This window comes from Chiloscyllium plagiosum, unplaced genomic scaffold, assembly GCF_037043375.1.
Source record: "Chiloscyllium plagiosum isolate Xiang-an unplaced genomic scaffold, Cpla_swu_hap1 HiC_scaffold_11, whole genome shotgun sequence".
NCBI lineage: Eukaryota > Metazoa > Chordata > Chondrichthyes > Orectolobiformes > Hemiscylliidae > Chiloscyllium > Chiloscyllium plagiosum.
The window spans coordinates 39,416,789-39,442,877 of record NW_028270149.1 but is presented as its reverse complement, the minus strand read 5'-3'; the positions used below and the strand labels follow the sequence as shown (position 1 = coordinate 39,442,877).

Sequence of the window (26,089 nt, the reverse complement as noted above, 5' to 3'; positions counted from 1 at the left end):
TGCAAATTAGGAGTTTTTAAACTTTTGTTTACACTCTTACACACAGACAAGCAAGGTAAAAGTATGGCAGAGGGAAAAACTGGAAAAATAGTTCAATACTCCTTGTTCTCTTTGTTTATGCTTCAATCATCTTTCTCCAGGTGCACCAACTCACTGGTTGCTAAGAGACACAAGGTGGCTGGTTCACTTTTAAAAGATTTTGATGTTATTTAAAAGTTATGGTGTTGTGGTGTAAAATTATGTCCCAATACATGTGTGAATCATAATGCAACACATGTATTGGGCCAAGCAGTGGAATGTGGTGAAAGGGTTAAAATTGTGTCCCAATACATGTGTGAATCTAACCGAAAATGGAAGGTGTCGCTTAGTCCCGTGTGAATCTTATTATACACCTTCCCGTGTGAATCTTCTTATCTGTATGTAACCAGAATGGAATGTGTTTTTTAGCCTTGCTCTGCTGTTCACATGAATGTTTATATCTGGAAAAGAGTATATCAGCTGGAAAAGTCTCCAGTTCGGGGAGTCTGCTCCGGGGTTACGTTTAACCGCCGAGCGTGGGTTGTTGGCAACCGCTCTACGAGAACTGACGGCTCCCAGTTCCGGTAACATGTAGAGTGAGTATAAGCCAGACCCGTTGTAAGTACGAGACCTGGTTGTGGCGACGCTGCGGGGAATAAAACACTTATATTCTAGCAGACTCGCCTCTTGGCTGTTTGTTCTGTGTCAGACTACTTTCCTGCGAGCCTGGTCCTTGACCTTGAGAATTTTTTTTAAAAACATTTTGGCGTAGTCGGCAGGATCAATCGCAATTGAGGAGAGAGTCTGCTCCGGGGTTGCGTTTAACCGCCGAGCGTGGGTTGTTGGCAACCGCTCTACGAGAACTGACGGCTCCCAGTTCCGGTAACATGTAGAGTGAGTATAAGCCAGACCCGTTGTAAGTACGAGACCTGGTTGTGGCGACGCTGCGGGGAATAAAACACTTATATTCTAGCAGACTCGCCTCTTGGCTGTTTGTTCTGTGTCAGACTACTTTCCTGCGAGCCTGGTCCTTGACCTTGAGAATTTTTTTTAAAAACATTTTGGCGTAGTCGGCAGGATCAATCGCAATTGAGGAGAGAGTCTGCTCCGGGGTTGCGTTTAACCGCCGAGCGTGGGTTGTTGGCAACCGCTCTACGAGAACTGACGGCTCCCAGTTCCGGTAACACGTAGAGTGAGTATAAACCAGACCCGTTGTAAGTACGAGACCTGGTTGTGGCGACGCTGCGGGGAATAAAACACTTATATTCTAGCAGACTCGCCTCTTGGCTGTTTGTTCTGTGTCAGACTACTTTCCTGCGAGCCTGGTCCTTGACCTTGAGAATTTTTTAAAACAGGTGTACAGCAACTGTTGCAGGAAAGATAAACTTGTTTTCTTCAAGTCTGAAGTGAGTTTTGACTGTAGAAAACATAGTGACTGTACCCAAGTTGGAGAAGAACTGAGCATTTCTGTTTTTCTGTATCTTTCTCTCTACTTTGTTCCCAGGCAGGCAAAATATCTGTCATTGATATCTATCCCTAGACTAAAGAACGACCTCTTGCCAGCAAAAGCGTAGTGGTTCTCCCACTTTGGCCCTAAATGATCTGAAACTCAACTTCAATGATTGCTTCTTCAAACAATTTATGCAAACTCTGCAATAGTTGTCAGGTGCTTTTGAAACATACATCCACCCTTTCAAACACTGGGTTTAAAGCTTTCTCATTTCAATCCACAGTTTCTTAAAAAGCACTAAGTAAAAATACACAGTCTTTACACCATTGTGTACCTTCCTCCAAATGGCATACACCTCAGTCTTTTGACTTTTTGGATTAAATAAGGTGGGTACAGAATTTGAAAATTAAGAAAACTAAATGGCAGGACAATATGTGGCACCTGCATTCTTTGGCTGTATAGTAGGCGTTAGCAATGGTCTGCTGATGGTCTAGCTTGTTGGAGTTCTGTAAGTTTGCAGTGCAGAAGGGTTTGTGTCTGTAACAGACCTTTGCTTATTTAATCTGCAACTAACCATAATCTTCCACATTTTGCCCCATAACCGTGTGCTGTTCATTGGTGTGGTTATATCGATATTTGATGAAGCATGTGTTTTTTCTTTCCATTTTATAGATATGGCAGTAGCACTCCACTTGCTGTGGAGTGCACGGAAGCTCTGATGCAATGTAAACTTCAGGATGAGGCTGGGGAAACTGCATCGAGTGAACTGATTCTCTCCTATGGTCTTGCTCTTGTCAGGTAATGTATGTCTATAAGAAGACTCTTTATATTCGTGTGGTAAACTTATTTCCTGTATCAGTTAACCCTCCCCAAACGTTTGGCCTGAATTCTCACTGTAAGAGGGGGGAGGCGGGGTTCAAGAGCGGTGGTGTTGGAGGAATTAAGTGATAGGAGAGTGGAGTGGGAGAAGCTGCTCTGAAATGGTGCACCCGTTGAGTACTCTGTCCACCTCGGTGTGAAATGGCAACCAGTCAGAAGTCTTGATGCTGTTTACGTCATCATACCTCAGAATGGTCCATAGCATCATAGAAATATACAGACCATTTGTTCCAACTCATCCATGCTGATGTGATATCTTTCTAAATCTTGTCCCATTTGTCAGCATTCGGCCCATATCCCTCTAAACCCTTCCTGTTCATATACCCATCCAGATGCCTCTTAAATGTTGTCATCATACTAGACTCCACTACTTCCTCTGACCGCTCATTCCACATCCACCACCCACTGCATGAAAAACTTGCCCCTCAGGTATCTTTCCTCTCTTAGCTTAAACCTAAGCCTTCTAGTTTTGGACTTTTTGCCCCCCACCCCCGCATCAACCCAGATAAAATACCTTGTCTATTTACCCTATCCAATGCTCCTCATGATTCTACAAACCTCTAAGGTCACCTTCAGCCTGCAATGCTCCAGTGAAAATAGCCCCAGCCTATTCAGCTTCTCCCTGTAGCTCAAATCCTTCAACCCTGGCAACACCTTTTGTAAATCTTTTCTGAACCCTTTCAAGGCTCACAACATCCTGTCTGTAGGAGGGAGACCAGAATTGCAAATGTGGCCAAACCAAACAGCTGTAACACGACCTCCCAACTCCGCACTCAATGCACTGACCAATAAAGGCAAGCATACCAAATGCCGCCTTCCCTATCCTATATACCTGTGACTCCACTTTCAAAGAACTGTGAACCTGCACTCTAAGGTGCCTTTGTTCAGCAACACACCCCACGACCTTACTATTAAGTGCATAACTCCTGCCCTGATTTGCCTTTCCAAATACAGTACCTCACATTTATCTAACTTAAGCTCTGTCTGCCACTCCTCAGCCCAATGACCCATCTGATCAAGGTCCCGTTGAGCTCTGAGGTAACCTTCTTCACTTTCTACTACACCTCCAGTTCTGGTGTCATCTACAAAATTACTAACCATACCTCCTATGTTCACATTGAAGTTCAGCCCGAGAAATATTACTTGTACACAAACTGAGCATGTATTGTTACCTCAAAAAATTTGTTCAAAAGAACTTGACGTTTAACACAGTACATGTGATATTTTTCACTTTGAGGGTCCTGCTTATGACACTTTGTGCCTTTTCATGCCAGTACGCTTGCCTCCTATCTTTGCTATGAATTCTGGCTTCCTTGCTAAGGTATAGCAAGATGGCTTAGAAGAACTCTTGGCAATGTGCCTAAGTTCCCTCACATTCTTTGTGGTTCTTAACAGAGTTCTGACAAACCATGGTTGTCAACAGAGCTGCAATTTAAAATTTGATTGACATCTATATTTGTGTAGCAGTCATAAGGAGTTGCCAGTTAGCGATTGAGAAGCTGACTCCTCTCTCTCCACTTCAGTTACCCACCACCCCTCAGGCTAATTGTTGTATCACAATTACTAAATTACTAAATATTTTTTGAAAAAGTGGGCAGCACGGTGGCACAATAGTTAGCACTGCTGCCTCATAGCGCCAGAGACCAGGGTTCAATTCCCACCTCAGACGACTGACTGTGTGGAGTTTGCACATTCTCCCTGTGACTGCGTCGGTTTCCTCCCATTTTATATTTTTGTTATCAAATGTTGTAATATGAATAGGGAATATGGAACAAATTTCAAGTAAAGCCTGAATTTCAGTTACATTTTAGAATAGGAATTAAGCCATTAACTGACCCATGCACATGATCACTTTTAGCATTGATCACAAAAAATGAATTCTGTTGGTTGGGTCACCTGTATTAATGTATTTGCAATTAACTTAAAATTTATCAGATTATTCAGATAATTTTAATGATTACATGTTTAACAACATTGGATTCATAAATTCTTTTTTAGGTTTGTTAATCTGATTACTGAGAAGAAGCAGAAAACTGTTGCTGTCCCACTGAGACGTTTGGCAAGTAAGGTAAGATATTAGTACACATACTCTCTATAAACATTGCATAATAACAACTTGAAAAATGACATACACGAATACATGCCTATTCATGTATCTGTTAAGATACCTTTTAAACAGTGCTATTGTGTCTGCTTTTACTACCTCCTGGGGCAGTACATTCCTGCGGGGAGAGAGCTTGCCCCTCACATCACCTTTAAACTTTCCCCTTTTTCTTAAACCTATGTCCCATAGTAATCAGCATTTCTACCCTGAAAACAAGACACTGACCATCTGTTTTATTCATGCCTCTCATAATTTTATAAACCCTTTAGCCTCTGATGTTCAAGAGAAATCAATCAAAGTTTGTCCAATCTCTCCTCATAGCTAATATTTTCCAAACCAAGCAGTATCCTAGTAAACCTTTTTCAGTACCCTCTCCAAAACTTCCACATTCTTCTAATAGTGTGGGGACCAGAACTCTAACCATCAGCCCTAGACATTCACTGACCTTACTGTTGATGGATTTTTCACTCTCAATATCCTGGAGCTTACCATGGATCAGAAACTGAACTGGACCAACTATATAAATACTGTAGCTACAACAGGAGATCAGAGGTGAAGAAACCTGCAATGAGTAACTCACTCCCTAAAGCTGTCCACCACCCACAAAGCATAAGCCAGAAGTGTGATGGAACAGTCCCCATTGGCTGAATGAGAGCAGTTTCAATAATAACATCAAAGGAGCAGGAGAATTGACGTTTCGGGCGTAAGCCCTTCTTCAGGAATCCTGAAGAAGGGCTTATGTCCGAAACGTCGATTCTCCTGCTCCTTGGATGCTGCCTGACCTGCTGCGCTTTTCCAGCAACACATTTTTCAACTCTGATCTCCAGCATCTGCAGTCCTCACTTTCTCCCAGTTTCAATGATACTCAGCTTTATGCTGTTCACGACAAAGCTCACTTGATTGGCACCACATTCACTCCCTCCATCACTGACTCACAGTAGCAGCAGTGTGTTTACCATCTACAAAATGGACTGTGGAAATTCACCAAGGCTCCTTGAAAAACACATTTCAAACTCCATCTTCTAGGTGGCAATGGTCATAAGGGCAACAGATACATTGGGACAGAACTACCGATAAATTCCCCTCCAATGTCATCACCATCTTGATTTGGAAGTGTATCGCTGTTCTTTGTATTGCTAAGTCAAAATCCAGGAACACCCTCCCTCCCTAACAGCATTTTTACACCAAATGGATTGCAGCAGTTCAAGATAGTAGCTCACTACCACCTCTCAAGGACAACTAGAGATGGGTAATAAATGCTAGCCCAGCCTTAAACACCACATCCCATGAGTGAATTCAATTCAAAACTAATGGTGACACAACGGTTAGCACTGATGTCTTTTAGTGCCAAGGGCCAAGGTTCGATTCCAGCCTTGTGCCTGTCTGTATGGAGTTGTCACATTCTACCGATGCCTGTATAGGTTTCCTCCGGGTGCTTCAGTTTCCTCCCACACTCCAAGGATGTGCAGGTTAGGTGGGTTGGCCATAGGAAATTGCACCTTAGTGTCTGGGGAAGTGCAGATTAAGTGGGTTATGGGGATAGGTTTGGGGGGCTGGGTCTTGGTCCGAGTGGGATGCTCTTTGGATGGTCATTGCAGACTCGATGGGCCAAATGGTCTCTTTCTCCACTGTACGGATTCTGCATAGAGTGGCAAGCATATAATTTCAGCCAAGATTAATATGTGAGAGAGTGAACATCTGACTGGTCAGAGTCCTGGAGAGTGTTCATCTGGGTTGTTGGAAGTCAACTTTGCAACTTAAAAAGAAAAGGTCAAACATAGCTGCATGTCGTGGAGCACTCAATTCTTCGATTGGTACATTGGCATCGAAATATGTTCTTCCTTTTGTGGTCGACCAACAATAGCAGTGTACGGTATCAACATACAGAATCTATACTCTTTCTCACAAGAGTATATTCTGGATTAGTGGTGCTGGAAGAGCACAGCAGTTCAGGCAGCATCCAAGGAGCTTCGAAATCGACGTTTCGGGCAAAAGCCCGAATCTGGTTTCCAGCATCTGCAGTCATTGTTTTTACTTCACACGAGTATATCCTGCCCTTAGTCTAAAATTGCAACTAATTTATTTATTCTCAATGGTGGTGATTTTCTCCAGGATTTTTCAATCATCAGTTAATTGATTAATACTTTGAATGATACCAGACATGATAAGTGTAATAATTTGTCTATTTTGATATCATATCTAAGAGATCATATCTAAGAATAGATGCAATATAGCTGTGGACCTTTTTAGGAACATGAGGCATAGCCAGCCTCCTCATGCTATCCCAGATCCAACTGCCTTGCCGAGTGAATGGTTCACACCACTAAGGGATTAATTGTGAACTGCTGGGAGACAAGGCAAACTCTCCATATTGCAATCTGATGCTTAAAAGCATAACTTCTGCATTTGGATTTGCCACTGTTAATGGAACACTTGTTCAGAAGGCAAGTAGAAAAACCTTGTCAAGCAACTACCAGTCCCACCTTCCAGAATAGAGGACAAACCTGGCGTAAGCAAGCGAGAGAGAATATGGCCTTAGAATTGCTTTGTCCATTTGTAGGTACAAGATTTAAGTTATACATCATGATCTGGTGATTCACAGAAGTATCAAAAGTTTGTAGTGAGCCTCAATCTTATGCAGTCACAATACCTGATGAGGTGATGTTAAGGAGAAGTGTATGTCAGCTAGTTCTATGTACAATTGTACATTACTCAGTGTTCCAATTGTACATAGAACTGAACCAGGGATAAACTTAGGTGAAGTTGTGAATGATCACTGTGAAAATAGTCAATAATATGCAAGATATCAATACACCTCCAGCTCACAACCATTCAAACACCGAGTCTCGATCTTGGTCATGCTATTATAAGTGAAATCAACGAACATGAAAACATGCAAATTTGGATCAGAAGCAGGCCATACATGTTCTGCAGTCTTCTATTAATCAATAAGATCATAGTTGATCAGCTAGTTCTGAACTTGACAATCCCATTCTACTATTCTTAACCTTAGGATTCTCTTGCTACTTAGAATTTTAAAGGAAGTAGCTGTAGTGATAATAGTTGCACTGGTGGTAATCTTCCAAGAATCTGTAGGGGACTGGAAAACCGCTTGTGTAATACTGTTGTTCAAAGACGAAAGGAGGCAGAAAACAAGTAACCACATAGGCCAGTTAGCTTATCATTAGAAATTGGGAATATATTAGTCTACTATAAAGGGTATGATATCAGAGCATTTAGAAATTTACAATACAATTAAGTAGAGTCAGCTTGGCTTTCTGAAGGAGAAATCATGCTTGACAAATTTATTAGAGTGCTTTGAAGGAGGTAGCAAGCAGGACAGGTGAACCAATAGATGTGGTGTGTTGTAAGTTTATAAGAGGTTTTGATAATTTACATGAGAATACTTGAGATGATAAGAGCCCATGATGTTCTGGGCAGTTTCTTAGCATGGATCAAAGATTGTTTAACTAATGAAGACAGTTAGGGTAAAGTGGTCATTTTCAGTATCTTTCAACTAGTTGAATATTATAAGGATCTGAGCTGGGGTCACAACGATTTTACAATATGTCTTAATGACTTTGGAAGTGAATGTGCTATTAGCACATTTGCAGATGACATAGAAATAGGTGGGAAGGCAAATTCCGACGATAATAAAAAGTTGACCGATGTGGGCATAAACTTGGCAAATAGAATGTAATGTGGGAAAATGTGAATTTATGCAATTTCACATGAAGAATAGGAGAGCTGAATTTAGTTTAAATGGGGAAAATCTACAGAAAGCTGCAGTGGAGAGGGATCTGGTGATCCTTGTGCATGAATCACAAAAAGTTAGTGTCCAAGTTCAGTGAGTAATGGGGAGGCAAATGAAATGTTGAGCTTTATTTCAAAGGGAACGGGGTATACAAATAGGGAGATCTTGCTTAAACAATGCAAGGTTCTCGTCAGATCATACCTCGAATGCTTTGAGGAGATCTGGCCAACTTGTGTAAGGAAGGATAAATCGGCACTGGAGGCAGTCCAGAGAGGGTTCACTAAATTGATCCTGATGTGGAGGGATTTTCTTATGAGGAGCAGTTGTGTAGGTTGAGTCTGTACTCATTGGAATTTAAAAGGATGCAAGACAGTTTAATTGAAACATACAAGGCTCTTAACAGACTTTTCAGGGTAGATGGGGAAAGGTTGTTTCCCCTGTGGGAGGGTCTAGAATTAAAAGTCATAATCTCAAAGTAAGGGGTTGCCCATTTAAAGACAGATGAGGAATTTCTTATTTCCGAGGATAATGAATTGATGGAATTCTTTACTGCAGAATGCTGCCAATGCTGGATCATTAACTGTACCCAAGACTGGGAGATCTATTTTAATCAGTAAGGAGAGCAACTGTTACAGGGCAAAGGCAAGAATGTCAAATTGAGGATGATCAGATCAGCCATGATCTTGTTGAAAGGAGGTGCAGACACAATCTGCTGAATAGTCTGCTGCTTTGATGGACTTATAGTTTAACAATCTGCTTATCATTACCTTAAACATTCAAGAAATATACAGCCACTTCTGTGCCAGAGATTTCCAAATTTGCACAACCCTCAGAAAATATTATTTGTCCCTTTCCTAAAAGAGTGACCCCTAATTCTAAAACGGTGCCTCTTTGTTTTGGTCTCACTCATAAAAGGGATCATCTTTTCCATGCCCAACTTGTCAAGACTGTTCAGTATCTTATGTGCTTCAGTCCAGTCACCCCTTACTCTTAACTCCAGTGGAAACAAGCCCTTTCTGCCAAAACCTTTCCTCATGAGGCAACCCATTCATTTCAGGTTTCAATCTAGTAAATGTCCTCTAAACTGCTTCCAGTGTATTTGCATCCTTCTTTAAGGAGCCCAAAACTGCTCACAGTATTCAAGATGTGGTTTCATCAAGACTTTTTGTATAACTGTAAAATAACATTCGTATTGATTGTAACAAGGTCAGCCAGCTGGGCATCTTAGAATGAGTTCCCGGATTTAACCAGATTAACTGCCTCAATCAGGGAGGCATGGCTGACAGAGGAGAGCCAGAGATTTTGGCACTCAGAGAGCTGACTCTGAAGAGGCAGCACTAGAGTCCAAGATTCTTTATAAGAATAAAGGTTGATGGTGACTGGGTGCTGGTCTCTGTAGAGCTATTTCAACATCCCTACTTTTTTTTAGATTCAGTTCCTCTTGTAATATAGCAGCCCAGCTTTAATGCCTTGCTGTACCCATGTACTAATGTTTTGTGACTCATGCAGTAGAACACCTAAATCCCTCTGCATCTTAGAAGTCCACAGTCATTCTCTTTATGTACTGTTCTGTTTTTCTAATTTTTTTTCTGGCAAACTGAACAGCTTCACTTTTTCACACATTATTCCTATTTATCAAATTTTTGCCTCCTAACTTTACCTATCTATTTCTGTCATGCAAACTCCTTGGGTCTCCTGTAAAGACCATTTTAAAAAAAAAATCACCTGTACTTTTAATTGTAAACAGAAATGAGAAAAGAAATGTTTTAACAACCTATGATTGTTTCATGTTTTGAAACTAAGCAACTGGACATTCGTTGTAAGCATTATTTAAACAGCTGCTATTTGAGCACTTGTTAAAATGTGATTGCAGATCAATTGGAGCTAAGGGGTTATGTATAGTTGGAGCTTTTATTTGGTGCAAGTACCTGATTGGTCTTGGATTTGTGACCAGTTATCAATGATTTTTTTGCTTGCCAATAATTGTGAATGTATCTTGTTCACCACTATAAAATTTTGAGCTACCTGAGACCCAGAGAAACATTTTAGACCACCATCAGCTCAGCAACTCTCCTTTCTGTGGTAAAAAAACACTTAACTTGAAGAAAACCAGTTTATCATACAGCATTTGCTCTAAGTTGAAAGGATATCCTATCTGATTAGTTTGGCTGAATTTTTTTGTAAAGGTAACTAAATATATTGATGAGGGTAGTGCAATTGATATGGTTCGCATGGACTTCAGTAAGGCCTTTGACAAGGTCTCACATGGAAGGCTGGTCCGATAGGTAAGAGCGTATGGGATCCAAGGCGAAAGTGAGTACTGGGGATTAGAGTGGTGCTGGAAAGGCACAGCAGGTCAGGCAGCATCCGAGTAGCAGGAAAATCTACATTTCGAGCAAAAGCCCTTCATGGAAAGTTGGCAAACTGGATCCAAAATGGACTTACAAATAGGAGGCAAAGGATGATGGTGGAGGGTTATTTGTGATTGGAAGCCTGTCACCAGCATTGTACCACAAGGATAGGTGCTGGCAGTCTTGTTCTTTGTTATGAACATTAATGCCCTGGATGTCAGTATAGAATTTTGAATTAATAAGTTCGTAGATGACATGAAATTTGGTATTGTTGATAGTAGGTAGAATGGTCTCAGGCTACAGTCTTTATATTGATCAGCTAGTAAATTGGAAAGGACAATGGTAGATGGAATTTAATAGTGAGAAAATGAATTTTGGGAGGCCTAATAAGAAAAGGGTATCCACAATGAGCGGTAGGTCAGGGAATACTGATGAACAAAGAGATCTTGCTGTCCAAGTCCACAGATCCTCGAAGGTATTAGCACGTGGAAAGGGCAGTGAAGAAGGCCTATGGAATCCTTTCCCTCATTAGCTGGCGCATAGAGCACCATATATTGGAGCAAGGAGGTCTTGTCACTACTTCATAAAACAATGGAATGGTCATGGATGGAAAACTGCAGTTCTGATCGCCACATTGATGGAAGGATGTGATTGCACTGGAGAGAGTGCAGAGCAGATGTTGCCTGGTATGAAAAGTCTCAATTATGAAGAGACACAAGAGAGGCTGGGTTTGTTTTCCTCGGAGTAGAGGAGGCTGAGGACGGGGGTGGTGGAGGATCTGGATGAATTCACAAAATTGAGAGTCACATATAGAGCAGATTGTGGCATAAGTTTAAGATGAAGAGCGAGTAGTTTAAAGGAGTTCTGGGGAAATTTCCTTTTACCCATTGTTAGATATATGCAGCATGTTGGCTGAAAGGATGGTGGAGACTAGTACTCTCTCAACATTCAAGAAGTATCAGGATGAGCACTTGGCACGCCAGGACTGCTGTTACCTTTGTTTCCTTATTTGTCTGCAGTTTGACCCCTGGTCCACATTTGCTTTATTTATTTGCTGGTTGACCTCTTATGCTTGACTACATTTTTTTTTTCTGTCCCCTGGTCATTTGCTACCAGGCCATTCAGCTGTTTGGCAGAGCTGTCTTACTGTTTTGTGAACTGATTATTTAAGTGGAACTGTATCTATATTTTGAATGCTTATTTCATTGAATATATTTGTCAAGTTTGTGTTTGGGACTGTGTTCAGAATTGTCAAATAGTTGACTATCCTTAAAACAAGAGAAGGTATATAACGAATAAACCACAATAAACTCAAAGTTGCACAAGTTGCCCAATTCCCTTTCTGCAGATATTTTGCATGTTGTTGCAAAACATTAATCACAGTTGGAGGGCACATAAATTAGTTAGGTACAATGTATGAAATGTGTGGTTAAGAAATGGTTCATTTTCTCAATATTTTCTGAATATTTGGAGGATACTAAGAATTTAAAAAGTTTTGTTCATTGGTTTCTTGCCGAAGTTACTTTCTATGATGAGCTGCCTCCTTAAACCCCTAACCACCTCCTGCACCTTATAATATGGATTTTTACTTGCCAAGATGTCTCTTATCAAATTACCTACTATTTGCCAATTAAGGTAAACCTCTCCACTGAATTCACAGTTTTCCATAGGCCCTATTTGGACTTGTCAGGTCCAAAGATGTGAAAGATAATTGGAACGTTGCAATTATTGCCTGGGCTGACATTTAACTTGCTGAAAAGTACGGTTTGTGTATCATTTTGTGACTAAGTATTACCATTAGGTGAATGACCTTTCATATACAGTTTCAAACTTGGTAATTTGCTTTAAAAGTTTAAAGTATTATATGCTCTTGGGAATATTTTTTTAACGGGTGTGTTTCCTAGTGCTATTTCCCGATCCAGTAATAGCCTTTAGAACACCCGTATTGTTTTACCCCTCCCTAGCCAATGTTAAATTTTGATTCCGGATTCGAAATCTTTGGAATGAAAGATCAAATCTCCCACTGTACCTGGTATTTCTACATGTGCTGATAGTGGGAGAAGCAAATTTGAATTGGCTTTCTCTGTGGCGCTTGGGTTTAAATCCAGTTCAAAGTAATGTTATGAAATAGTCTTCTGTCTTATTAGTAAAATGATTTTGGATAGTGTCATTTTAGTGTGGACCAAGAGCACAACCATTTTTAAATGTGACCAGTGCAATTTGTTTCTGATCTTGTGCTAATTAGGAGGCTAATATGACAATGATGCTCAGGATTTTCCACTTCTTTTTCTTTTAGATGAATATACCAGAGTGGATAGTAAACCTCCGACATGAACTGACACACAGGAAACTTCCTACACTGGCATGGTGCCGAAAAGGTAATAAAATCCTCTGTTGCTAAAACAGAAACTGATGAATTTTTCCCCTGTATTTTTTTTGTCTGTAGTGCCAGTTTTCTTTCTCTTGCTGTTCACTCTTATTCCTCCCATTTGAGGCAAGTAGGATGTTGGTCTGCATATTGTGCTGTCTCATGTCAACTCTCAAAGTAACAAGTTGGATCCTAGTCATGTGTAGTGCTTTGGGAACTATCCTTCGATTAAGTAATGCAAACCTGGCATTGCAATATGACACAGCACAAAAGGTGCCTATTTGTTCATTGGCTGTGGTCAACCAAATTGTTAAAACTGTACATGCTCATGCCAGTTCTTAGATGCTATCCAACTGCGTTTTTTTCACCAAGTATTTGTCTAATTCCCTTTTTTAAAGTTACTAGTCATTTGGTAGTATAAACCTTGGAATATTGTCCTGTTCTATCAGGACAAGCTCAATTGCTAAATTTTGAATAATCACAGGAGAAAAAGGTGCTGATTGGTTGGTTGGTTAGTTGAATAGCCATTGAGGTGTTGCCATTGGAAAGGAACAGGGAATTAGGCTTAGGGTTGGGACAGATTACTTTTTTGCGGACACTATTCTCTGCTGTTATTGTACAACTTAACAGACTGGTAAGACACTATCAGTCTCCTATCTCTTGTACACAAGAAGAGTCAGCCCTATCAGCATGAAACTGACTCTGGAAAATTTCACATGATCAGTTTTTATGAACAGCAAGTTGTACTGAATTTCTTAGAGTCAATTTGCATTGTATTGTTGCCTGGATACTGCACTTGACAACAGTTTTTATTGGCTTGGCACAATGAGGAAAAGAGTCAAATCTGTATCACTCAAACCCTAACTTTATTAGTTTAGTTGAAGCATGCTACAATCCACACTGTTTGGTTAAAAAATGGTTAACAGCAGACATGTATTCATACAAGGCTAAAATCTATGTGGACAACCACTAGATTTCTTTGATGCCTGAACAGCCAAAGATTTTAAAGGCTAATACCAGAAAACAGGAGCTCACGCTAGTCAGGCAATCTCTCCCAGGTCCTCTCTGTAATCACCAAGCATGAGGTCATCAACTTTGCAAAAGTTGATCACCTGAGTTTTCGCTGCTAACACATCCGAAATCCTTTTATTTTTATCCTTTTTCCTTATCTTTGTGAACTTTTCGTGGGTTTGTTAGATGAGCTAAGAGCCGATGTCTTTTGTTATCGGCTCACCCCAACAACGTTGTTAGGATTACCTCATTACTTTTCCACCAAATAAGGATTTTTACCTTAGAGTCAGAGTCATACAACATGGAAACAGATCCTTTGGTCCAACCAGTCCATGCTGACCATAATCTTAAACCAAACTAGTCCCACGTGACTGCTGCTGCCTCATATCCCTCCAAACCTTTCTTAATTGTGTACTTATCCAAATGTCTTTTAAATGTTATAACTGTGTCCACATCTGCCACTTCCTGAGGAAGTTCATTCCATATGTGAAACATCCCCTGTGAATAATTTGTCCCTTCTGTCTTTTTTAAAATCTCTTTCATCTAGCCTTAAAAATATAACCCCTAGCCTTGAAAGCCCTTTATGTTATTCCTCTGAACGGAACCAGTTCAAGCCAGCCCGAGCACTGGCCGAGGCTTCAGTAAGCTTAGTTCACAAGCTGCCATTTGCATGTGTGTGCAATCCCTGGCCAACAATTGATTTGATGTCCCTTTGTTTACTGTCTTCCTACAGCATAAAATAAGCATTGTTCTGTAGCCAAAGCTTCCTTTATCTTCGATAATTAATTAATGTGGTCCATACTCCCTATGTTGTTGGCCTTGTATATCTGTGTCTGAGAGTAGATTTAACCATTCACTAACTAAATAATATATTCATATACAGCGAAGGGATCGAATGTTGCTTCTAGATGGCATAAATGAGTTACATTATAAGCTTGACTAATTTTAGTAAAGTGCTTGTCCGTATAGTCCACAATTAACATATTCTTATCATTGAATTTAGCAGGGGACATTTTGTTTCAGGTGTTTGTTAGTTGAGTACAGATTGTACTCCACCAAAGGAACTTGTCCTTTCTCACCCACACCTGTTGTCATGGTTCCCCTTCTGGGTGGAGAAAGTGTTTGGGTGAAAAAGATATCCACAGTGTGAAGTTGAAACTTGGCTTCATAGCCCTCTACTCATTTATAGAATCTTAATCTGTATTGGGTTGGTGTTTTTGTTTCAGCTTTTCAGTATTTTGTTTATGTTTTACTTCCTGTTTTGCGTAGTCATTATCCTCATCTCTGCATAATTCTTCTGGTGTCTGTAAAGCAATTATCTATTTCTCCACCCAATGGTATTTTCCTCTCTACTTACAAAGGCAAGTGCTGATGTTGAGATCCAGTTATCTGGAATGCTGCCAGTTGTATAAATACTTCCCTGCGTGTTCGTTCGTGAGAATCTAGATTGGGAGTATGGCAGACTGTTCATTTGTGTTGAGTGTTGGGCTTCATCCTGGTCACCCACTATCCACAAAAGTGCATTCTAGAGTTCAGAAATGGGATATTCTAATTCTAACTGTAGACTTGGTTTATTTAAAGTGCAGTATATTTTTAAGGACTTAAATACAGTAGCGCCTCGACTTACGAACTTAATCCGTTCCGGGACCCAGTTCGCGAACCGAAAAGTTCGCGAACTGAATCAATTTTTCCCATTGTTCGGATAGCATAAGAATGCTTGGACGTAGCAACGAACGCTGTTCATAACACACGCGCCAAAGACCAACTGAATGAGATCACGCAGGGCCCGAGAGCTTTTGCGTTCAACAAGCCCGTAGCAAAGCAGAACAATGAAACCATGTGGTCGCGCACGGGCTTTTTGCGTTCGTACCTTGAATTTCGTACGTACATTGAAGCAAAATTTTACATACAATCCTGTTCGTAAACCAATTTGTCCGTGAACGGGGTCGTTCGTATGTCGAGGCGCTGCTGTAATTTATTTAGACTAGTAATAAGTTATTATACATTTTGCTATGAACTAACATTGCACTGAATGTAGTAATCAGGAATGAGAATCCTGACTGACTTTTACTCTCTTTCCTATTCAGAAGAGTGAATCCAACCTTTGTACCCTCCCAATGCACCTCTTAGATCAGCTGACTAAGCACTTGTGGAAATCAGGACTCAGATTTTCCGGTCTTTGAGACTCAGCTAGGTTTTGTCTTCACTAATTAATCTGTTCAAGAAGTTAAATACCACATGGGCGGCACGGTGGCACAGTGGTTAGCACTGCTGCCTCACAGCGCCAGAGACCCGGGTTCAATTACCGCCTCAGGCGACTGACTGTGTGGAGTTTGCATGTTCTCTCCGTGTCTGCGTGGGTTTGCTCTGGTTTCCTCCCACAGTCCAAAGATGTGCAGGTCAGGTGAATTGGCCATCTAAATTGCCCGTAGTGTTAGGTAAGGGGTACATGTAGGGGTATGGGTGGGTTGTGCTTCGGCGGGGCGGTGTGGACTTGTTGGGCCGAAGGGCCTGTTTCCACACTGTAAGTAATCTAATCTAATCTAATCACATGACCAGCACAGGCTACTTTTTTGTTTCAGTTTGGAGCAACAAAATTTCACAACTGAAAGACGGATTTCCATTTTCCAAATTGCTCCGACCTATGTTTAAATTTAAATAATTGTTTTTATTTGTTTTCATAACCAAAACTGCAGTGTTAAACTTGAAACAATAGCACTTGTATTTGAGTAGCTGAGGGGGGTGTTCTTATAAGATGACTTGGTCACAATGTAATGTTTTTCCTACCGCCATCCCCATTACTTGTGGCCTTTGGAATAGCTGTGGTATTGCTTTTGTATTGTTGGCTTGGATGAAACCCTGGGACCTCTTACATTTTATACTTTGTTATTGTACTGATACTAATGCTGTGATGTGGAACGGCACTGCGGACTACAACTATTGACAATTTAAATGAAATGAAATGACCATCTGGTATTGACCTAGTAACCAGAAAAGACAATGGCAGAAATAGCTCTGTTGACCCTGCAAAGTCATCCTTATTAACACCTGGGGCTCGTGCCAAAATTGGGAGAGCTGTCTCACTGACTAGTCAAGCAGCAGTCTGACAAATTCATTCTCAATGAGTCATATTTTATAGACAATATCCTAGACACCATCATCACCAGTGATATGTCTTGTCCAACAGGCAGAATAGATCTGCAGAGGTCATGGTATAGTGGTATGCAGTCGGGCTCGAGTTACCATTGGAGGCCACAAAGTTGACTCCAGACCCCATGAAGTCTCATGGTTTCAGGTTGTATGCTGATAACTACATACTATCAGCTATCACCAGCTGATAACTACATACTATCTTCATTCTTGAATCAGTACTGTTCTGTGTTGAACAACACTTACAGGTAGCACTGAGGATGGCAAGGGCACAAAATAGATTCTGGACGGGGAATGTCTGTGTCAACCACAAGATTGGCTCAGTAACAGCACTACTGATTGAGCAGGTTGGATCATAAAGGACATAGCTGTGAGATTGGGTTTGTGGTATGTGATGAGGAAACCAACAAGAGTGAAAAATATACTTGACCTCACCTTTGGCAATCTATCAATTGCATCTGTCCATAACAGAATCAGTAAGAGTGACCACCACACAGTCCTTGTGGAGACTGAATCCGACTTTACATTGAGAATACTCTCCATTGTGTAGTGTGGTATTATTATCATGCTATTTGGGACAGATTTTGAACAGATCAAGCAACTCAAGACAGTGGCATCAACAGCAGCAAAATTGTGTTTGAACACTTGACCATGACCATCAATCCAGGGGATCAACTCTGGTTCAAGGCAGACTGCAGGAGGTCATGCCAGGAGCAATGCAAGATGTACCTCCAATTGCATCCAGATGTGAATGGTGGTGGACAATTAAACAACTGACTGGAGGAGAGGCACCACAAATACCCCCATGTTCAATGTTGGAAGAGCCTAACAGACAGCTAAGGCTGAAGCATTCACAGCAAATTGAAGTGCTGAGTTGGTGATCCATCCATTCCTCTAGTGGCCCTCAGCATCATAGATACCAAACTTTAGCCAATTCCATTCACTCTGTGTGATATCAAAAAAAACATGTTTGGAGGCACTGGATACTGTAAAGGCTATGGGACTAGATGACATTCCAGCAATAATACTAAAGACTTGTGCTCCAGAACGTGCTGCTTCCCTAGCCAAACACATCCAGTACACTTAAAACACTGGCATCTGCCTATGTAGGAAATTGCCCAGGCATGTCCTGTACACACCTTGGGATCTGCCACTAACTTCGCCGCCACCACCACCCCATCTATTGTAATAGTGCCTTTCTTACAATCCTTTTCTATCTCCGGATTGATTTTGCACAATGTTCGGCACCATTCGTAACTCTTTATATACTGAAGCAGTCCATGTTTCAATGCAACAAGATCTGGGCTTGGGCTGACAAGTAACAGTCGTGCCATACAAATGCCAGGCAATGACCATCTCCAGTAAGAGACTTGACCTTTTAATGGTGCTGCCATCACGGAATACCCCACTATCAACATCCTCGTGGGGTCACCATTGAGTAGAAACTCAACTGGACTCTGCATGTAAACGCAGTGGCAACAAGAGCAGGTCAGAGGTTAGGAATACTGTGGCGAGTAATTCACTGCCTGATTACTCAAAGTCTGTCCACCATCTACAAGGCACAAGTTAGCGATGCTCCTCACTTGCCTGGATGACTGCAGCTCTAACAACACTCAGGAAGCTTAGCACTATCCAGGACAAAGCAGCCTGCTTGATTGGCATCTCATCCATTCCTTCACACTGCTGCTACTGAGAGTCAGCAGTGGTACTATCTACAAATGCATTGCAGAAATTCTCCAAAGATCCTTAGCCAGCTCCTCCAAACCCATGACCACTTCCATCTAGAAGGACAAGGGCAGCAGAGAGAAGGGAAAGCCACCACCTGCAAATTCCTTTCCAAGCCACTCACCATCCTTTCAATGTCACTGGGTCAAAATCCTGGTCAGCCAATGACTTCCATGTCCCATGAGTGAATAATAAAAACATTACGTAGTTGACTTGGATGGATGAATTGATGGAAGGCCTTGTTGTCAATTTGCTGATGACTCGAAGCTAGATAGGAAAGTTGTGATTGAAAATATGTTTTGGAATTTAGATTTTGAAATAATGGCATTGTGAGTTGGTTACCTTTTCGTTTTGGAGGACTTTTTTAAAAACAAGACATGTTAGAACAATTAGGAGGAGACCTGATTTGAAGTCAGAAGCAATTTTAGTTTTCTTATAGGAGCATTGGATAAATGAAGAAAAATACTGTTACCTCTAAGTTTGGTTGGAAATCCACAGGCAATTAGAAGCTGTAAAACTCAAAGCTCTGTTTTATGTTTTAATTGTGATCTGCTTTAATCTGTGTTTTAATTCATCAGTTCATAGGTCATCCCTTTACTTGTTATTCAGCTGTCGACATTTCATTAATATCATTTATATTAATCTATTGATACTCCTGATTACCTTCAAAGACCTGTTATTCAGCGTGTTGATACTCTACTCTCACTATTTATATTTACCTGTTGACATTCTTAATTACCTGGAATTATCTTGCCCTTCTCTTTCTGCTTGCATATACTATGCCTGTGTGCCTTTCTGTACTTCACCTAACGAAGGAGCAATGCTTTGAAAGTTTGTGACTTTAAATTTAAATAAACCTATTGGACTATAACCTGGTGTCGTGTGACTTCTGAATTTTGTCCACTCCAGTCCATCACTGGCAGCTCCACGTGTGATATGCAGATAGTGTATGTTACAATTTTGTGTGTTTGAAAACTTATATTGGGAGTGACTTAAGATTGAGTCTAAAAGAATATCTAATCCAGAATGTTAAAATTTGTTACAGTATCTGTTTTGGAAAGTAAGTTAACTTTTCAGATGTGGACCCTTCATTTCTTGGACAAATGAAATCCATAGCAAATAGATACCAGCAGAGGGCACTGTTCTTCCATTATTGCATCCCTATAACATGTGCCTACATTTATTGTTTTTGTTTATTGGTACTTTCAGTGACCAATTACTAAAATTTTTTGTTATTCTTTTGAGATGTGGGCATCCCAGCATTTATTGCCTGTATAATTGCTCTTGAAAAGGTTATGAGCTGTTGCCTTAAACTACTGCAGTCCTTTGGGTATAGGTACATCCACTGTATTATTGGGAGGTTAGTTTAGGATTTTGATCCCAGGATGGTGGGAGTTTCAGAAATGGTAATACCAGTGGATTTCAAGGGTTGATGGTTGAATTCCCTCTTGACTAAGATGATCATGTCTGTTACGGTCACGGTTAAGTAAAATCTGTCTGTAAGGTTAATTTGCTAAAGGGGAAAGGAAATAGTTTTAAGACGTGTTTAGAATTGTATAATAGTTGCAGCACAAAAGTTACCTTGGTATTGTCCTCTGCAAATGCAATTCAACTAGTGCCACTCGCCAGCGTTTTTTTCTAATTGTCCTGCACTTTTCCTTTTCAGACAATGATCAGTGTCTCAATTGACTCTGTCTGCAACACACTTTCAGACAGTGCAAAACATATCTGAATTTCAAACTGTGGTGTTGCTTCTTTTACCATTTGGTTTAAATCTGATGCCCTCTGGTGGTGGTTCTTTTTACCACTGAGAAATCGATCTTTCTAATGTGCATTCCCCTCATGATTTTGAATCTTTCAAGCTTCTCTTCAAGGAGAATAGTCTCAGCTACTCCAATCTAGCCATATAATTGAAGTTCTTCACTCCTAGAATTATTCTCTTAAATATTTTCTGCACTGTGTTGAGACCTTTTAATTTCCACAGTGCTGTGCCCATTTGTGTCCCATTTAGAATTGTACACTTCTGTTTTATCCTGTCAGTTCTGACTGTCAAAGTGATTTGTTTCATGTTTCTCTGCATTAAATTCAGTCTGTTGCTTGTCTGCTCGTTCCACTGTGTTTATGTCCTTTTGAATTTTTATATTGCCCTTCTCACAGATTATAAAGCTTATATTTCATATTGTCCACAAATCTTGAACTTTGTGTCCTTTGCATTCTGAATGACTTAATATGAAGATTTGTATCTCACTGGGCATTCTTATGTTAAATAGTCTTTCATGCAAATGAAAGTTGTTTGTGTGATACTGAACAACTAAAGAAATGAGGGGAATTAGGACTTTCCTTCTTGAAAATATAACTTTAAAATTAAATTGCAATTTTCGCGTGAGAATTTTTGTAACATAATTTTGTATTGTACCATCTGTACTGAACACGTGAGTTTAATTAATTTTGCAGTGATTTTGTTTCTTCTTCAGGTTGTGAGTTTGTTTTGGAGTGGTTACGACAGCAGTACTGGAATCGACAGTTGGGAAACAATGTTGTGGATAATTGGGTCGTGGACTCTCAGGAAGAGGAGGAAGCTGATGATGAAGCCAAAATACAGGATGAAATGAAACAGAAGGAATTATATGGTTGGAACTTGAAAGATATAGAAATGAATGTTACAATCATTAACCAATTGCATGTTATGTAACAAATAAATTGTTCCTGCTTAGCTTTGCTTTGAAACTGCATATTCTTTCTTTCAAATTTTCCATGTGGAAGGAAGAATGTTTAGTGAATACCAATATGTTCCTCCAAATGTAAAAGGCAAGCACTATACTGTGTTGTAGGGGTTTGGGCAAGGTGGTTGCTAAGGGTGGACACTGGAGCATGAAGAGAAACCTGGTGGAGGAGGGAAGGGGATGTAATGGAGTGAAGTTGAGGGAAGCTACGAAGGAGAAGGGAAGCTGGGAGGTGAAGAAGAAGAAAGGAAGAAGCACTGCAGCTTGCAAGTTGGGGGCCCAAAGCGATTTGGGCATGTTGCCAGCAGGGTAGGGGAGAGAATATGGCTTTACTTCTGTCAGCTAAATATTCTGTTGTTGACTAGGAGTCAGGAACGATTGAAATCACTGAAATAATTAATTTCCTGCAAATACTGTTCTAGAAAGTTCTCCAATACACATTGCAGCAATTACTCACCGTCTGTGCCCCACACTCTTACTTTTTCCCAGTCTACTCTATGGTAAATAAAATCACCAACTATCACAACGCTACTTGTCCCGCAGATTTCCATAATCTGCCTCCAAATTCTCTGTTCTACTTCTCCAGCAAGGTCACTGCTTCCTTACTGTTGTATCTGTTCTGTATAGCACATCATTATTTGCCACTTGGATAAGGTGCTTTCGCTAAGTTGATCCTATGCTACAATATGGGATGGTCACCTTTGGTGGAAAATTGTCTAAAAGGAGCAATGACCAGTAAATCAAGTATTTTTTTTTCTCTGCAAAACAAGTGTAGCCTGAAGTAAACAGATAAATATATTGACTCGTAAATGCCATGCTGTGGAGGTGCTGGTGTTGAACTGAGGTGGACAAGGTCAGAAGTTGCATGACATCAGATTATAGTCCAACAGTTACTCTGCCTGATGAAGGAGCAGTGCTCCAAAAACTTGTGATTTCAAATAAACATCTTGGACTATAAACTGGTGTTGTGTGACTTCTGACCTTGACTCATAGAACACTTTGGTGTTTTTATATCTCACTTTCATTTATGTTTAGAATCTTTTTCAGGATGTGGTCACAAACTGAAATGTTCTGATGCTTTTAATCAGGCTACATCTTTTTGTGTTCCTAAATTTCCTGTGTACTGCCCTGAACAGGAATCTTGTGAGGCAAGGTTCAGCAGGCACCTGGAACGTTTCAGTATTTCTCTGAGATACTATTCTCACAAGGTAGATTAAGCAATGGCAAACTACAGCCTGGAAAACCTTCTAATTCGGTTTATGGGCTATTCAGATGGACATGTTGCTGATGTTCAATGTTGTTACAGAAAGAGCATATTATATCCTAAAGAACAAAAAGGCACATTTTTGGTTAAGAACTTCTCATAACCAAAATGGATATTATAAAGCAGGCTTTTTGAATTTGATTCTTAGATTAAAATTGTATTTTGTTTAAATTCATCAAATATTTGAATTCACCATGAAACATTTGTTTAAAAAGCTGCAGTTTCAATGAACCCCCAAGGTAAATCCTCCATTTGTAATATTTTCACTTTTTTCTCCTCCAGACAAAGCCCGAGAACTGCTGACTTCCTTTGAGAAAGAACAATTCCAGGTATATAATTGCTAAAGATTTAAGTTTCTCGTTCAGTTCTATTAATATGTCGGTTTGATTCAGAAAAGAGAAATAGACAGTTTAAGGAATAAGTATTTGTACAGTACTTTTTAAGCAATTATGAGAGACAGAAACCGTAGACCTGATCTATTGGAAAATGAAAATCCACTTGGTCCAGCTGCTGCCTCTTTGCTCATTGAAACAAGAGTCAAATGGTCAATCACAGGCTGTTGAGCAGGAAGGTGATCAATTAGCAGTGTAGGGCATCTCTGCTCTCAATCTGGATTTGAGGCTGAGGCACAATAAAGTCTGCTTGTTTTGCAGCTGTACAATCTGGTCCAATGTCAGTAACTAGGTGTAGAACAGGCCTGAAAAGAATTATGCATTTAATAATTAACTCCTCTGTTTCTGATGGAATTATTTGAGGTGGAATGTTGGCAAGATAATAGAAGAACTCACTTTTCAGCTAGTTTCATGAGATCCTTAACATCCAGCTAAATAACTGGAGCAGGCAGATGGGACTTCTCATCTGAAGGACTCTGTTTCTGAAGATGTATTACTCCCTCAATCCTGCAATTAAGTATTAGCCTAGATCTCAAGCTCTAGTTCTGTTGTGAGGCTGACGCCTACATTCCACTGACTTGTCAGCGTGCTACCAATTGAATCAGTTTATCAAAATTGTTAGAGCAAATAGTTTGCTTCAGTATCTATTTGATTTTTGAATATTTATTGGACATTTTGATAACAACTAAACAGTAAGCTGTGCTAACAGGACCATGTTAACATAATTTGTTAATTTTAGTAGAGCAATATCATAGAGATGTACAGCACGGAAACAGACCCTTTGGTCCAACTCATCCATGCTGACCAGATATACTAGTCTCATCTAATCCTATTCACCCACACTTGCTCCATATCCCTCTAAAGCCTTCCTATACCCATCCAGATGCCTTTTAAATGCTGTAATTGTACCAGCCTCCACCACTTCCTCTGGCAGCTCATTCCATACACTCAACACCTTCTGTGTGAAAAAGTTGCCCCTTAGGTCCCTTTTATTATCTTCCCCTCTCACCCTAAATCTATGCCCTCTAGTTCTGGACTCTCCGACCACAGGGAAAAAGACTTTGTCTATTTATCTTATCCATGTTCTTCATGGTTTTATAAACCTCTATAAAGGGCACCCCTCAGCCTCCAACGCTCCAAGGCAAACAGCCTCAGCCTATTCAGCCTCTCCCTATAGCTCAAATCCTCCAACCCTGGTAACATCCTTGTAAGTCTTTTCTGAACCCTTTCAAGTTTCACAATATCTTTCTGATAGGAAGGAGACCAGAATTGCATGCAGTATTCCAACAGTGGCCTAACCCAATGTCCTGTACAGTCACAACATGACCTTCCAACTCCTGTACTCAGTACTCTGACCAATAAAGGAAAGCATATCAAATGCCACCTCCATTATCCTATCTACCTGAAACTCTACTTTCAAGGAGCTATGAACTTGCACTTCAAGGTCTCTTTGTTCAGCAACATTCCCCAGGACCTTACCATTAAGTGTACAAATCCTACTCTGATTTGCTTTTCCAAAATGCAGCACCTTCCATTTATCTAATCTAAACTCCATCTGCCACTCCTCAGCCCACTGGCCCATCTGATCAAGGTCCTGTTGTAATCTGAGGTCACTTTCTTCACTTCCACTACACCTACAATATTTTTAGATTAGATTAGATTACTTCCAGTGTGGAAACAGGCCTTTCGGCCCAACAAGTCCACACCGGCCTGCCGAAGCGCAACCCACCCAGACCCGTTCCCCTACATTCACCCCTGCCCCTAACACTACGGGGCAGTTTAGCATGGTCAATTCACCTGACCTGCACATTTTTGGACTGTGGGACGAAACCGGAGCACCCGGGGGAAACCCACGCAGACACTGGGAGAATGTGCAAACTTCACACAGTCAGTCGCCTGAGGCGGGAATTGAACCCGGGTCTCTGGCGCTGTGAGGCAGCAGTGTTAGCAACTGTGCCACCGTGCCGCCCACTCACACAGTATTGATGTCATCTGCAAACTTAGTAAACTATGCCTCCTATGTTCACATCCAAATCGCTTCTATTAACGATAAAATGCAGTGGACCCAGTGACACACCACTGGTCACAGGCCTCTAGTCTGAAAAGCAACCTTCCACCACCACCCTCTGTCTTCTACCTTCAAGTCAGTTCTGTATCCAAGTGGCTAGTCTTCCATGAAATCTAACCTTTTTAATCAGCCTCCCATGAGGAACCTTGTCGAACGGCTTACTGAAGTCAATATAGATCATGTCTCTCATGATGTTCTGCCCTCATCTATCCTTTTTGTTATTTCTTCAAAATATCCAATCAAGTTTGTGAGACATGATTTCTCACGCACAAAACCATGTTGACTATCCCTAATCAGTCCTTGCCTTTCTAAATACATGTACATCTTGTCCCTCAGGATTCCCTCCAACACCTTGCCCACCACCAATGTCAGGCTCACCCTGGCTTTTCCTTACCACCTTTCTTAAATAGTGGCACGACGTTAGCCGACCTCCAGTCTTCCGGAACCTCACCTTTGACTATCAATGATACAAATATCTCAAAGATGCCCAGCAATCACCTCCCTACACCTTCCCGCCGAGTTCTAGAGTACACCTGAGCACATTCAAGGGATTTATCCACTTTTATGTGTTTCAAGAATTCTAGCCCCTCCTCTTGAGCAATATGGACATTTTTTCAAGATGGCACCATCTATTTCTCCCCATTCTATATCTTCCATGTCCTTCTCCACAGTAAACACTGATGCAAAATACTCATTTATACCCCCCATCTCTGGTGGCTGCACACATAGGCTGCCTTGCTGATCTTTGAGGGGTCCTGTTCTCATCAGAGTTCCCTTTTTGTCCTTAATGTATTTATAAAATCCCTTTGGATTCCCCTTAGCACTGTTTACC

At 40.7% G+C, this 26,089-nt stretch overlaps 1 protein-coding gene across 1 annotated transcript in view; it reads left to right on the top strand.

The window, feature by feature from the left end:
- The window catches only part of las1l (LAS1 like ribosome biogenesis factor), an 88,991-nt gene that overhangs the window by 4,353 nt on the left and 58,549 nt on the right, over positions 1 to 26,089 (top strand). Inside the window, exons 2-6 of the mRNA XM_043704838.2 lie at positions 2,141 to 2,266; positions 4,346 to 4,415; positions 12,853 to 12,934; positions 21,285 to 21,440; positions 23,080 to 23,126. Of these exons, the coding sequence (XP_043560773.2) occupies positions 2,141 to 2,266; positions 4,346 to 4,415; positions 12,853 to 12,934; positions 21,285 to 21,440; positions 23,080 to 23,126 (481 nt within the window). The remainder of the gene's footprint in view (positions 1 to 2,140; positions 2,267 to 4,345; positions 4,416 to 12,852; positions 12,935 to 21,284; positions 21,441 to 23,079; positions 23,127 to 26,089) is intronic.